The sequence below is a fragment of the Schistocerca cancellata genome, chromosome 2 (assembly GCF_023864275.1).
Source record: "Schistocerca cancellata isolate TAMUIC-IGC-003103 chromosome 2, iqSchCanc2.1, whole genome shotgun sequence".
In the NCBI taxonomy this organism is placed as follows: Eukaryota; Metazoa; Arthropoda; class Insecta; order Orthoptera; family Acrididae; genus Schistocerca; species Schistocerca cancellata.
Window position 1 is genome coordinate 101,953,010 of NC_064627.1, and position 14,901 is coordinate 101,967,910.

Genomic DNA, 14,901 nt, shown 5'->3' on the forward strand with positions numbered 1-14,901 from the left:
TAAACTTCTTTTCATCGTCCTTCTAAGATGGAGATGTTTTTAGTCCAGGCCAAGAGCCAGCAATTATTTTCTGCAACTGGTAAGAAAACATTTTGAATATAATATTGCAACTTATTCTCTCCCATTTTTCTGGATTTTGCCACATCAGTTACAAGATTTTTGCAACTGAATGGTTGGTTTTTAATTTGTTGGTCATAATTTGCCTGAGTTTCCTGAGGAAAGATATATATCGCTGTGGAAAGAGTAATCCACTGTTACACACCTCGGGCACTGTTATATGCTAATGTGTCATAGTATTCACCAGCTGCAAAGTGACTCTGTCTTTCCTCATTTGAAATGATAATGTGCAATTTGCACACAGTTCTTGCTCAAAACCTGGCTGATTTTTAGGAGATAACATAATGTATCATATCATGTCAGCTATGATTTTCTCTATAGTATTGCTTATTAATGATGTGTCCTCTATACATTTACTTGAGGCAACTTCATAATTTTGCGATTTCCATTTCTGGACAATTTCCTGAAGCTGATTAACTATATTTAAGAAGCCTGTATATTAGTATTGTTCATCTCATTTGCAGTTCAGAGGACCCTGTCTCACAGATCTCCCCTGGTAACAGTAAACTGACTGACATGAGCAGTTTAATATCTTTAGAATAGTTTTTCTTTCGCCCTTCTGCAAGTTTCATTTTGGTGCATATTTCATAGTTTTTGTAAATCTGTCTTCCATTTGTATAATTTGCATTCCAATTTTATGAAATGAAACCAGCTTTGTGCATTGCGTAACTATAAGGATTTTCTTCCTCGTCCGTTTAACCAAAACATTTACAGCCTTTCTTTCTGTCACTGAAAACTATTACTGTAATGTTTTCTTCGAGCTAGAAAGGCACTGTCTTTTTGTTTTGGACTTTAGTTAGCACAACAATCATTATTTGAACCACAGTTCAAAGATACGGTAGAGTATTTATGATGTTTGTTCTTTCCTGTTTCCTGAATTTCTAATGAAATGTCGACATCATTAAAATGAAAGTTCAGGAAATTAATTACTAAATAATACATATGTAGTTTTTCAGAAGAAGTGGGTAATTTAAATCGTATATTACATTCCTCATATTTCATCAGTGCAAGGTTGAAAATGTTGACTGGATTCCACATTATTGTGAAACTCTGGAAGCTGCATGAACACTTATCCTATTAGCAAACATATATGAAGAAAAAAAAAAACAAAGTTTTATTAATTCAGTTTTATTTCCATATTTAACACTTAGCTAATTATTGTGGATATTAAATGAGTTGCAAATTCAAAAATAGTAGATGTAGAAAGTTGTGTCAGAGAAATTATCAGCAGGAACTCAAATTCACCTTACAAATTATGAATGCATCATGTGGTGTTATCTTTTTACTGACTCACCATCAAACAAGACTATGCAACTGTGATATTGCATGTACACGTTGTGCTACAGCTATGATAGGTGTGTACATTCCTCCAGCTGTCTGGCAAGCTGTGAATTTGTTGTTTTTCAATATTAAAAAGCATCAAACTCAAATCCACTATTGTTTCTCGTATTTGTTAATGACCTTTTGTCTAAAATACAAGAAGGATAATTATTCCATTTTAATATGACACTAGTTTGTAATCAATCCAAATACACATACAGCAACAGCAGAATTTGCAAATACTTTTCTTAAAGGTATTATTGAGTGTTTTTCTGTGAATAATCTTACTATTTATTTAAAAAAGATACAACATATTCAGTTCTGCACATCTGGAAGTACTCCACCAGTAATATGTATAACACATGGTGAGTAAATAATCACTAGGGTACAAACGTCCAGATTTTTAAGTGTTCCATATTAATGAGAATTTAAACTATCAAATCACATTTTGTAGCTCCTAAACAAACTTATTTCAGGCAAATTTGCAGTTGGAATCATTCCAAATCATGGGTAGAGACAAATCAGTAAGTTGACATATTTTGAGTATTTTTATTCACTAATGTCATATGGTGTAATGTTCTGGGTCAACTCAGCTTTAAGAAATAAAGTGTTCATTACTCAGAAATTTGCTGTAAGACTAATATGTGGTGCTCACCCATGACCATCTTGCAGAACACTGTAAGGGCCTGGGCATCATGAGTACTGACTGATTCACAATATATTTATTCACTTATGAAGTTTGTAGTGAATAATCCACTGCAGTTCAAGAGGAATGGTGGTTGTAGTAACACTGTTCATGTTTTCCGTCGCACTTCACTTAGCATAGACCGGGACTGTGTCCTAGGCATGCCCGATGTGAACTGAATGGGCACGGCCCATGCTGCCTGAGTTGTTGTTGTTGTTGTTCCTTCGATTCTTTTGAGGCTGAGCGGCAAACTTTAGCAATGTCTCGTTTTTATTACATTTGTGACAAACGGCCCAACGCTGGGGGCACTCTGACCGATCATGATGTACTCGTATATAGCACGACGCACAGGACGGTAACAGGGGCCGGCGGCCGGAACTCTGTTTATGCGATGTGCGGGAGCGGCCGTGATGGCTGGATTGTACCGCTTGCACGTCGTCCACCCTGGACGCAGCGGACGCGGCCACGCAACCCAGAACCACCGCAACGTCGCACCACGCTTCCAACTGTTGACCAGTGGTGTGAGAGACTTCATACAATTGAGCAATGGACAGGACTTCCTCAAGGGAAGGGTCTTCTAACTGCAGGGCCCGTTGCCGGACCTCCCTATCAGGGGCCGAACGTACAATGACGTCGCATACCGTAACTTGGGCATACGACTCTCGCGACTGCTCCGTGACAAACTGACACTTGTGACTAAGACCGTGCAGGGTAGCGGCCCACGCCCGGTAAGACTGATGGGGCTGTTTCATGCATTGATAGAACTCGACCCTAGCCACCACAAGATGCGTGCGGCGACGATAATTTGAAGACAGCAGAAGCACTTGTTTCATGGTGGCCATGAGCTCCGTCTGCTGCTCGACCAAAACCCGCACTAAATCCTCCATGCCATGGATAAGCTGCGAAACCGGAACGACGACACAACATGCGAAAGGACGACCCTACTCATTGCCAATTGTGGAGTAACACTGTTCACGTTTTCTGTCGCACATCACTTAGCGTAGACTGGGACTGTGTCCTAGGCATGCCCGATGTGAACTGAATGGGCACGGCCTGTGCTGCCTGAGTTATTGTTGTTGTTCCACCGGCAGAGGTCGCGTCTGAATTCTCACGTGCCCTCTGGTGGACGGGACTCTACTTGCGGCAACTACCGTCTGTGACGCGCTGTGCCGATGTGCACCTCCCATGATCTTTCTGATGGCTACTGCAGTGGTGTACATAGTTACAATCCCAGAAGAAAAAATGTCATTCATTACACCACATCAATGTTGTCTTTAGCACAAAACGGGGGTGCACAATGCAGCCACCAAAATTTTTGATCACTTAGCCAAAGATATAAAATGTCCAATAGACAGCAATCTTAAATTTAAATACAAACTGAAAAGGTTCCTTCTTGACAGCTGCTCTTATCTCCACAGAAGAATTTATAATTTTGTGTTGCATAAAAGGTGATGGGTGGGATTTATTGACTCACAACAGTACTAAGAAAACTGTAGATAATCTGCTTGCAGCCATATATACATTTGGATGTATAACATGAATATAAGGCAACTTGTTTCACATTTGTATGCTTAATCTTCTGTTGAGCCAGGTGTTTTTTGCAACAAGATCAGTTGTGATGTAGGAGATTGATCATATCCCTATTTGCATGCTTGTTTATTAAATTTCATTAAGAAAACAAATAATAAGTGGAAAATAACTTTAATGAAAACCAAAATAACATAGGAGCACAACAACAATAGAAATATTAATCATTCAGTGGATTTGTTATCAGTATTGGACTCTGCTGACATATGATACCTCACTTTTTCACATGCTTCTTTATGAAATTTCATAATTAAACTCATGTAAATGATAAGCCCTCAGCTGTTACCCGTTCACATCTCCAGAGCGACAAGTCATGTATTTATATTAACAAAAGTAATGGGCAGGACGAGGGGTGAAGGGAAAGGACTAGTGAGATTTAGGAAAAGGGGTATAGTTCAGAAAAGTGGCCCAGAACCTGCATCAGGGGAGATTGATCGTTGGGTGCTGCACCAGACAAGTTTTGAAAACCTGGAAGCTTAAAGGTGGAAGATAGGGTAATATACAAGACAGAGCTTTCTGCTAAAATATCAGTCATGAGTTAATAGGGGTGAGAGACTAAGTGCATTGCATGTGACAGAGGTGGGATGAGGACGGAAAAAATAGACATGTCAGAAAATACAAGAAGTAAAAAATTAAAAGGAAGTGAAGAAAGGAATTGCTAGTGTAAAAAAATGCTGATACCAAAGAAATTACTATATATTAAGGCCAGGTGTGTTGCAACAACCAAGGACCTGCTGTAGTGCCAGATTCCACCTACAGAGATCTAAGAAACTGGTATTCAGGGCAAGAATGCAGGTGGCACTGAGGTCAAGACTGTCTTATTGTAGGGTATGCTGTACAACAGGATATTATGTGTTGCCAGTATGCAAGCTCTGTCTTTGCCCATTCATCCTAACTGATAACTTGGTGATGTGAAAGGCTGAACAGTATTCACATAACAGATGGTATATGATGTGTCATTTCACAGGTGGCTCTCTCTTTGATAGTACATGTTTTGCCAGTCTCAGGACTGGTATAGGTGGTGGTAGAAAAGTGCATAGGGCAAGTCTTGCAGTGGGGTCAGTCACAGGGGTAGGAGCCATAGGGTAGGGACAAATTATGTATTTAGCTTTTCCTGTGTTTTCTTAGTAGTACTTTTAAATTTCATGCATGTTTTTCTGTTACAGATGTTTGATCTTGCATTTTGTAACTGCAAGTGTAAATTCAGTCCATAGCACAGTGGTAGTGCATTTCTTGTGGTTTAAAGACAAGAATTTGTTGGTTTACTAAGCCAGTCTGTCAGGCCCTCAGCTGTAGAGTGAAAAGTTTCATATTTAGCTTTTCCTGTCTTTTCCTATTAATATATTTCTTAAATTTCTTGTGTGTTTTTCTGTTTGACACATTTCATCTCATATTTTTAACAGTAAGTGTAAATTCAGCCAGTCTGTCGTGCAGTTTTCATTTTCTCTGAACAGCCAGCTACATAATCATTAAGGCATCAGCGTTCATTGGTGACATCTCAGGAGGGTAGGAAGTTACATAACTAGGTTTCCATGTGCTTTTACAGCTTACTACTTCAGTTAGTTACACTAGGATAGGTAGGAAGGTTGCATACTGTGTGCAGACATGGGAGGAGCTAGCTGAAGTTTGTGAACAGCTGAATGTGCTTTTGGCTATGGTCAGCCACGTTCAAGCTGCTGCATCAGGATGTAGCTGTGGCAGGGATTCTGGCATGTCATGTGGGACACCTCACGTGTTGCTTGTTTTGGCCAATGGAACTGCTGGCAAGGCAACTCCTAGAAACCCAATGTGGTGGATCAGCCCTTATGGCAGGGCGAAATGCAGGTGGTAACGCATCCACATTGCTTGAGGCAGGGGGCCAGTGTAGAGGCTGGCTGACTGGTATCACCTATTCACACACTGAGTGAACAGGAGGCTGTTCTTTCAGCAACGTCTGAGCTGACACACATGGGCAGGGGTCTTCTAGTTACTGGGAGCTCCAATGTTAGGTGTGCTATGGAGTCCCTTAGGAAGATAGCGCTCAGGGCTGGTAAGGAAGCCAATGTGCACTCAGTATGTCTATTGGGGGCCTCATACAAGATGTTGAGATGGCCTTGCCTGCGGCTGTCAACATGCAGGATGCAGTCATACACAAGTTGTGGATCAGATTGGCACCAACGATGCCTGTTGCTTGGGTTCTTAGGCCATCCTCAGTTCATGCAGATGTTGGACGAAGGTGGTGAATGTTTCTGGCCTTGTGCATGAGATGCATTCATGTTCCTGGAGTTGATCGTGGTACTCTGGTTTGGAGCTGAGGGGAGGCTCTCAACCAAAAGGTTTTTCAACTCTGTGATAGTCTCGGCTAAAGATTTCTGGACCTGCATTCTCATGTCATAAACTGGAGGACTCCCCTTGATAGGTCAGGGGTGCAGTACAAAAATGAAGCAGCTACTCAGGTAGCAGACTACTTAAGAAGTACACATATAGGTTTTTAAGGCTAGGCTATAGTTTGAGGTGCTTTGATGAACACATATCAGTTGATACACAGATAGCAAAATCAGATCCTATCCAGACGCTTTGATTGTCAGAATTTTGTCACTTAATTGTCAAAGTTTTTGTAACAAAGTTCCCAATGTTACTGCCTTCCAGAAAAGTTCTCACACTCAAATTATTCTTGGGACCAAAGTAGAAACTCTGATATATTTAGCAAGTCATGGAATGTATATCAGAAAGACAGGTTAGATGCCACAGGAGGGAGCATTTCCATTGCAGTTGACAAAAATATTGCATCTATTGAAGTCGAAATTGTATGTGACACTGAAGTTATCTGGTTGCATATAACAGGTCTAGGTGAAATGAAGTTAATTGTTGGATGTTTCTACCAGACACCTGATTCCACTATGGCAGTTCCAGAGTCATTCAAAGAAAAAAGCAGTGTGTAAATTCCCAGATCATACAGTACTAGCTGGGAGGTGACTTAAATCTGCTTAGTGTAGGCTGCAACGTCTATGGATTTGCTGCATGGGGTACACACAGACAGTTTTGGAAAATGCTTTTGAATATATTTTCTGAAAACTGTTATGAGCAAGCGGCTACTTCAGTTGTTCACTTGCAGTGGAAGTATCTTAGACATTGTAGCTACAAACAGTCTGGATCTTGTCAATTATGTCAGTACAGAGGTGGGGATTAGTGATCAGGATGTCACCATAGCAAATATGATTATTAAAGTGAATAAATCAGTCAAGAAGGCAAGTGAGAGTCTCTCTGCTACAAAGGGCAGCAAAGCAGTTGTCAGCATTTCACATAGACAGTGAAGTGACATCGTCTGATTCCACTTTGTGGCAAAAAGGAATTATGTTCAAATTTTAAACAGGCTGTAGATCAGGATCTGAAGAAGTATTTGCCTACTAAGTGGATGAAGGATGGTAAAGGCCTTCCATGTTTCAGCAACGAGATTCAGAAAATGCTGAGGAAGCAAAGGCTGTTGCACTCTTGGTCAGAAAGATGACTCATAATTGACCTCAGGCAAAGGTTAGTGGAGATTTGTGCATCTGTGGAAAGAATTATGCATGAAGCATACTATACAACTACCACTGTCATATCTTAGAAATAGATCTGACTGTGAACCTAAGAAAATTACGTTCCTCTGAAAAATTGCTAAGGAGGTCCAAAGCTTCCATCCAGCCACTCATTGACCAGTCTGGTGTGACAGCAGAAGACAGCAATACAGAAGCTGAAGTTTTAAATTTCATTTTTAAGAGATCTGCCTTGCAGGAGGATCTTACAAACATACCGTCCTTCAAAAAATGCACAGTGTCCCATATGAATGATATACATAGTAATATGTATCCCTGGCATAGAAAAACAAGTGAAGGAGTTGAAAAACAAATAAGCAGCCACATCCAGATGGACCCCTAATTCAGTTTTGAAAATAATATTCTGCAGCATTGGCCCCTTATTAGCTTGCGTTTATAACAAATTTCTCGCCCATCACAAAGTCGCAAGTGGGTAGAAAAAAGCACAGGTGACTCCTGTATATAAGAAGGGTAAAAGAATGGACATGCAAAATTACAGACTAATACCCTTAACATTGCTTTGTTGCAGAATTCTTGAACATATTCTGATTCTGAATACAATATAGCTAACATCCAGGGAACAGTATGGTTTTAAAAATCATCATTCGTGTGAAATTCAACTTACCCTTTACTTAGGTGATATACTGTGAACTATGGATGGAGGACAAGGGACAAAAAAATGGTTCAAATGGCTCTGAGCATTATGGGACTTAACATATGAGGTCATCAGTCCCTAGAACTACTTAAACGTAACTAACCTAAGGACATCACACACATCCATGCCCGAGGTACGATTCGAACCTGCGACAATAGCAGTCACGCAGTTCCAGACTGAAGCGTCTAGAACCGCTCAGCCACAGCAGCCGGTGACAAGAGACAGATTCCATATTTCTGGTGTTCTGAAATTTTACATGGTACCCCACTGCAGGAACTGAATTCATATGAAAGTAAGTTAACAGAAATTTGAGTGGCTCAAAGATGTCTTAAGTAATAGACCCAGTATGTTGTCCTCAATGGAAAGTGTTCATCATAGACAAGTGTTATCGTCAGGAGTGCCCCAGAGACGTTTGATAGGACCCCTATTATATTCTATATACATCACTGATGTGGTAGACAGAATGGGCAATAATCTGCTGTTGTTTGCTGATGATGCTTTCGTGTACAGGAACTGAAAGACTTGTAAATATAAAAAGCTGCCAGGAACAAATGGAACCAAAATTCAGTTTTGAAAAGAATACTCTACAGCATTGGCCCCTTATTAGCTTGGGTGACTGCAGGAGGACACAAGATGACTTAGACAAAATTTATAGTTGGTGTGATGATGGTGGGTAGCTCTAAATGTAGAAAAATGTAAATTAGTGTGGTTGAGTTGGAAAAACAAACCCATAGTTTTCAGATACCATGTTAGTATTGCCCTGCTTGACACAGCCATATCATTTAAATATTGACTCACATATATTACGGAGGTGCTTTGGAAACAAAAATGGGAATTTCTGGACGGAATACAATGTTCTTTTTGAGCAACAATGTTAAGAAAACTTAGACAACCAGCATTTCAAATTGACTGCAGAACAGTTCTGCTGCCACCAACATTCATTTTACATATGGACCACAAAGATAAGATACAATGAGAAATAATGACTTTTATGGCAGCATATGGTCAGTTATTTTTCCCTTGTTTTATTTGTGAGTGGAACAGTAAAGGAAATAAGAAGTAGTGGTACAAGGTACCCTCTGCCACACACCATACTGTGTCTTGTGGAGTATGTATGTGAATGTAGATTGCCACCACTGTAGTACCAGTAATTGAGTCTCTCATGTTGGTAACATAACAGAATAAGAGTACAGCTCATGTCTTCAGGGTTTAAAGAAAGACATTGATTCAGTATCTCAGTTTATTTAGAAAACTGATAGTTACAACTGTGGGGAGCTGTTGTATTTCATTTCTCACTTACAAATCAGCCATTTACTGGTCTGTTATATCTATCTGCACACTCTGACTCAAAGGGGATTTTATTATGTTAGTGCTCAAATGGCATCTTTATTATTAACTTCCCTAGCCCTTCTCCACAGGTGTGAGGAGAAGCTTTCAGAAGAGAAGATCGAAAGAATTAGGTAATTATGTGACTAGTGGATAGGAGCTGTGCAAACAGGCCTACAGGTTTCTCAAAACAACAAAGCCTGTTTTGAATGTGATATAGGTGACTTGCTGAAGTTACATAGCTGAAACAAGAAAAGTGTTCCAACTTTTTAATTAGATCACACAGGGTGACAAAATTTAAGATGTCATATAAAACTGCTCGCATGCATCACATGTCTTCCCAAAAATTGTGGCAGTAAACATGTTGTGCAGAATTATAGGACTAATACTGCTTCAGAATGTTAATATGTAGATAAGGTCAAGGAGCCTATGCTTGCAGTAAGATGTATGTTTTACAATTACCAAATTTAGTTGTATTCACATTTTATTATTGCAAAAATTCACCAGTTCAGTAGTTGATTAACTCGTATTTGTATGGTTAGATGTGTAATTTAAATAATAATTAAGTTAAATAATTCAACATTTTGTTTTTAATTGTCAGATCAAAGAAGAGTCCTTTCTTGAAGATCTCAGCAACCTTCTGAATTCTGGAGAAGTTCCAAATATATTTCCAACAGATGAAAAAGCAGATATTTGTGAAAAAATGCGAGTATTTGATCGTCAACGGGATAAATCTGTTCAGGTTGGTCATCACCATATCATCAAGAAAACATTTTTCAGTGTAATGTAGCCCCTTCAGCACATATGAATCGAAATTTGGTTAACAGATATTTTGAAGATAATTGTGATCATCAAAGGTGAAGGAAATAATATGGTAAGTGACAGAAAAATCCTAGGCCCAGCTGAAAATTTGATCTGAGGTCTTTGGCTATGCAGTCAGACACTTACTGTACTGTGTTGCCAAGAAACTACATTTACATCAGAATCTATAATCAGTCTGTAAGTATGCAAGGATGTTCAGTTAATAGTGCAATGCCTGTGAAAAGCAGAGATCCAGGTTTGCATCTCAACCTTACCATTGAGTTTTAACTTATCACAATAGCTCAAAACATAATTGGTACCAAGAGTTCAGTTGTGAAACTCAAAAGAGTTGTTATAAGTTAGGATAGACTGGTACTCACCACACACAAAGAGCCACTGACTTCTGATGAGGGTAGCATCTGAACTGCACCTCATTGCAGTCAGGACTTAATGCCTACATACAACAGTGGTCACGTGTGTGTGTGTGTGAGTTATGCTTCTATGAATGTGTGTGTGTTTTTCTACATCTGAAAAGACTTTGGTAGCTTAGTGTAATTTTATATGTTCCTGCCTGCTACTCAATGCCTTATTTGTGTTGTGTGTAGCAATCTGTTGTGATTCATGTTGTTGTTATTCCATCCCTGATTTTCCATTGTTCAAAGAAGACTTTCATACATGAAAGTTCATTATGTGAACACAGTGAAAACTGTATACCAAACGAGAAGCCTAGATTTAATCCTTGTCCAGCATAATTTGTGTTTATAGAGGGTGATAAAAAAAAGAAACAATTACAAACTGACGTGGTACACTGGGCAGTAATCACATAGGAACTGGGAATCACATGCTACGAATCGAGGCCCACAGTGTGAGATGCTCAAAGTTTTGTCCAGATACATTAAGATACACTGCATTGAACGGAACATCCTCTCAAAGATACCTGGTGTATCTCAAAGACATCATGTTTCCACAGCAATCCTGCCAACTAGGTCTACCATAATGTAACAGGTGTTTCATACACAAGGCACTTTTGATAATCCCACAGGAAAAAAAAATCAATAGGGGAGAGATCGGGTGATCATGGTGGCCATTTGACTGATTCATTGTGATCAATCCAGCTGATGGGAAAGGTTGCCTGAAGATGTGACCTCACTTGCCTGCTGAAATACTTGTGGTTCCATCATGCTAAAATCAAATGCAGAAACAAATAAATGGGAACATCATTCAGCATGTCCAGCAGAGCCTCTTGCAGGAATCTGAGATATGTGTGACTATCAAGTTAGTCTGTGAGTATATATAGGCCAATTCAGTAGACACTGACAATGCCAGACCCCACATTAAGGATAAATTTGTGTTGTGAGGCAAGCATACATGTAGCTTGTGGGTTCACATTGGCCCATGTATGCAGATTGTGAGCATTCATCACACTCTCATTGGTGAAGTGGACCCTCTTGAAGCTTTGGTCTGCAGTGGATTTCTGCAGAAACCATCATGCAGATCCCATGCCCTTCTTGTAGTCCACCAGTTGCACTGCCTGGATGCATTGGAAATGAAACAGATGTAGTCCTTCATCACATACAATGTGCCAGACAGAGGGTTGGGGGATATTAGTGGCTTGGGATAGAGCTTGTGGACTTTTTGATGGCATAAGCTGCACCCTTTTGAGAACACTTTCTTTTGCTGCAACCATCTGTGCTGCTCATTGGTGGCCAGGATCTGGCTTGTGTCATGGAATGAGCCCCAGTTTTGCACAGTTGGTGATGCAGGGTGGAGAATAATGTGTGGCATAGTACCTTTCTATCGCCATATTTCGCGTGATACAATTACACAGCTTCTCATCCACTGCAGTTGGCCACTCCATAACACAGCTCTACAAAAAAAATTTTTTTTTTCGTTGCCAGGGAAGTTTGAACGAAAATGGGATATTGTTATGATACTCATTCCGAGTATATTTGTACTTTTTCCAAATTGGCTCTGGTTTTTGAGAGTGGAGTGCTTACGGCAGTGGACAAAACGAAAAAGGAAAAGCTTAAACTTCGGAGTGCCTATGGTATGGCGAGAGCAGAAGAACCATACAGATGATTGCTATTTTTGCATTGTTAATGTGAAAGGTTTTAATAGCTTCAAAAAACGAAAGTGGGAATATCCCGATTTGGAGTCAGCAAGAAGACCGGTGGTGCACAGCAACGATGTTCCTGTACCATCCTTCACAACATTACCCACGCTAACATCATCAGATGACAAGGTGCACGGCGAGGAATGTACGAGGGCAGTTCAATAAGTAATGCAACACATTTTTTTTCTTAAACAGGGGTTGTTTTATTCAGCATTGAAATACACCAGGTTATTCCCCAATCTTTTAGCTACACAACACTATTTTTCAACGTAATCTCCATTCAATGCTACGGCCTTACGCCACCTTGAAGTGAGGGCCTGTATGCCTGCACGGTACCATTCCACTGGTCGATGTCGGAGCCAACGTCGTACTGCATCAATAACTTCTTCATCATCCGTGTAGTGCCTCCCACGGATTGCGTCCTTCATTGGGCCAAACATATGGAAATCTGACGGTGTGAGATCGGGGCTGTAGGGTGCATGAGGAAGAACAGTCCACTGAAGTTTTGTGAGCTCCTCTCGGGTGCGAAGACTTGTGTGAGGTCTTGCGTTGTCATAAAGAAGGAGACGTTCGTTCAGATTTTTGTGCCTACAAACACGCTGAAGTCGTTTCTTCAATTTCTGAAGAGTAGCATGAGTGTGTTCGCACGCTCCGCCATTGCAGGAGTCACAGCTGTGCACGGCTGGCCCGCGGGAGATCAGACAGTCTTGCTTGACCTTGCGGCGATGATGACACACGCTTTGCCCAACGACTCACCATGCTTTTGTCCACTGCCAGATCACCGTAGACATTCTGCAAGCACTTATGAATATCTGAGATGCCCTGGTTTTCCGCCAAAAGAAACTCGATCACTGCCCGTTGTTTGCAACGCACATCCATTACAGACGCCATTTTAACAGCTCCGTACAGCGCTGCCACCTGTCGGAAGTCAATAAAACTATACGAGACGAAGCGGGAATGTTTGAAAATATTCCACAAGAAATTTCCGGTTTTTTCAACCAAAATTGGCCAAGAAAAAAATGTGTTGCATTACTTATTGAACTGCCCTCGTACAAGTAGTGGTTCGGAATACGAAGGACGTGAGACACGACGCCAGCAGTTCGACCAGAAGGAGCTCAGTGACTTGATACGAGAACTCAATCTTTCAAAGCAAGCATCAGAACTCTTAGCATCCAGGCTTAAGGAAAAGAACTGTCTTCATCCAAGTGTTAAAATAACAGCTTACCAGACGAGAGAAGAAAACCTTCTTCCATACTTCAACCAAGAAGAGGTTATCGTGTATTGCAGCAATATACCTGGACTTTTACTTGAATTGGGGCTGCCGGAATATAGACCAGAGGACTGGCGTCTCTTCATAGACAGTTCCACTAGAAGTTTAAAATGTGTTCTCCTACACAATGGCAATCGTTACGCATCTATTCAAATTGCCCACTCAACAAAACTTTGCGAAGCATATGCTAACATCTAGATGGTTCTGCAGAAAATTCAGTATATGCAGCACCAGTGGTTGATTTGTGTTGATTTGAAAATGGTGAACTTCTTGCTTGGACAACAAAGTGGATACACGAAGCACCCATGTTTTATCTGCATGTGGGATAGTAGGGCAAAGCACGAACATTGGAAGCAGAAAACATGGCCTCCAAGGGAACATATGGCTGTTGGTGAAGCAAACATCATTAATGAACCTCTGGTTAGTAGGGACAAGATTGTTCTTCCACCATTACATATTAAGTTAGGACTAATGAAGCAATTCACCAAAGATTTAGACAGAAATGGTAATTGCTTCACATACATCTGCAATACGTTCCCTGGACTCAGTAGTGAAAAACTTAAGGCAGGAATATTTGATGGTCCTCAAATTCGCAGGCTCATCAACGATATCAATTTTACAAGTGTCATGACTGTCACTGAAGCATCGGCCTGGAATAGTTTTGTCGCTGTTATAAAATGTTTTTTGGGCAATCATAAAGCTCCCAATTACGAGGAACTGGTCAAAAACATGCTCACTAACTTTCAAAACTTAGGAGCTAACATGAGCATAAAATTGCACTTCCTTCACAGCCACTTGGATCGATTTCCTCGTAATCTAGGTGATTTCAGTGAGGAACAAGGAGAGCGGTTCCATCAAGATATGAAAGGAATAGAGGAAAGATATAAAGGAAGATGGGACAGGCATATGATGGCAGATTATTGCTGGAATCTGCAACGTGACTGTTCTGAAGAGACCTATAAAAGGAAAGCGTGCAGGAAGCGGTTCGTCATGGACGGAAAATGATATACTTATAGAGGAACTTTTCAATTATGTTTTATACGTGGACAAATGCCTATCAGGTTTTCATAGAAGCTATTTATAAAGATTATTTTCTTTTTTCATTGTAGTTTGTAGCGCTCGAGTTCAGTATTAGCAATTTTTTTCTAATTTTTTGAATAAATCATGCATTATCTCAAAAACTAGAGCCAAACTGCATAAATGGTTGCTATATTCGTCCTCAGCACCACTAACCCATCCTAAAGCCACTCAAATATCCTTGGCAAGAAAATGAGTGTTGACCAGTGTAATCAAATGTTTTTCAGCCGTTTTATGGTATGTGTTGCTAGCCATGTTACTCCCAACACTTCCACGGTGGGAATCGTCACAATCTCCATGCTTTCCACCTGTTTTTGTATAGCAATGTGCTCTCACGGCTGTAGTGCCCTCTTATGGAATCTGCAACCCCAGTTCCTATGTGATTACTGGTCCTTT

General features: G+C 40.4%; 1 protein-coding gene across 1 annotated transcript in view; it reads left to right on the plus strand.

Annotated features, from left to right (window-relative positions):
- Positions 1-14,901, plus strand: part of LOC126161364 (dynein axonemal heavy chain 7) — a 1,035,864-nt gene that overhangs the window by 593,782 nt on the left and 427,181 nt on the right. The window contains exon 37 of the mRNA XM_049917134.1: positions 9,846-9,986. Within this exon, the coding sequence (XP_049773091.1) occupies positions 9,846-9,986 (141 nt within the window). The remainder of the gene's footprint in view (positions 1-9,845; positions 9,987-14,901) is intronic.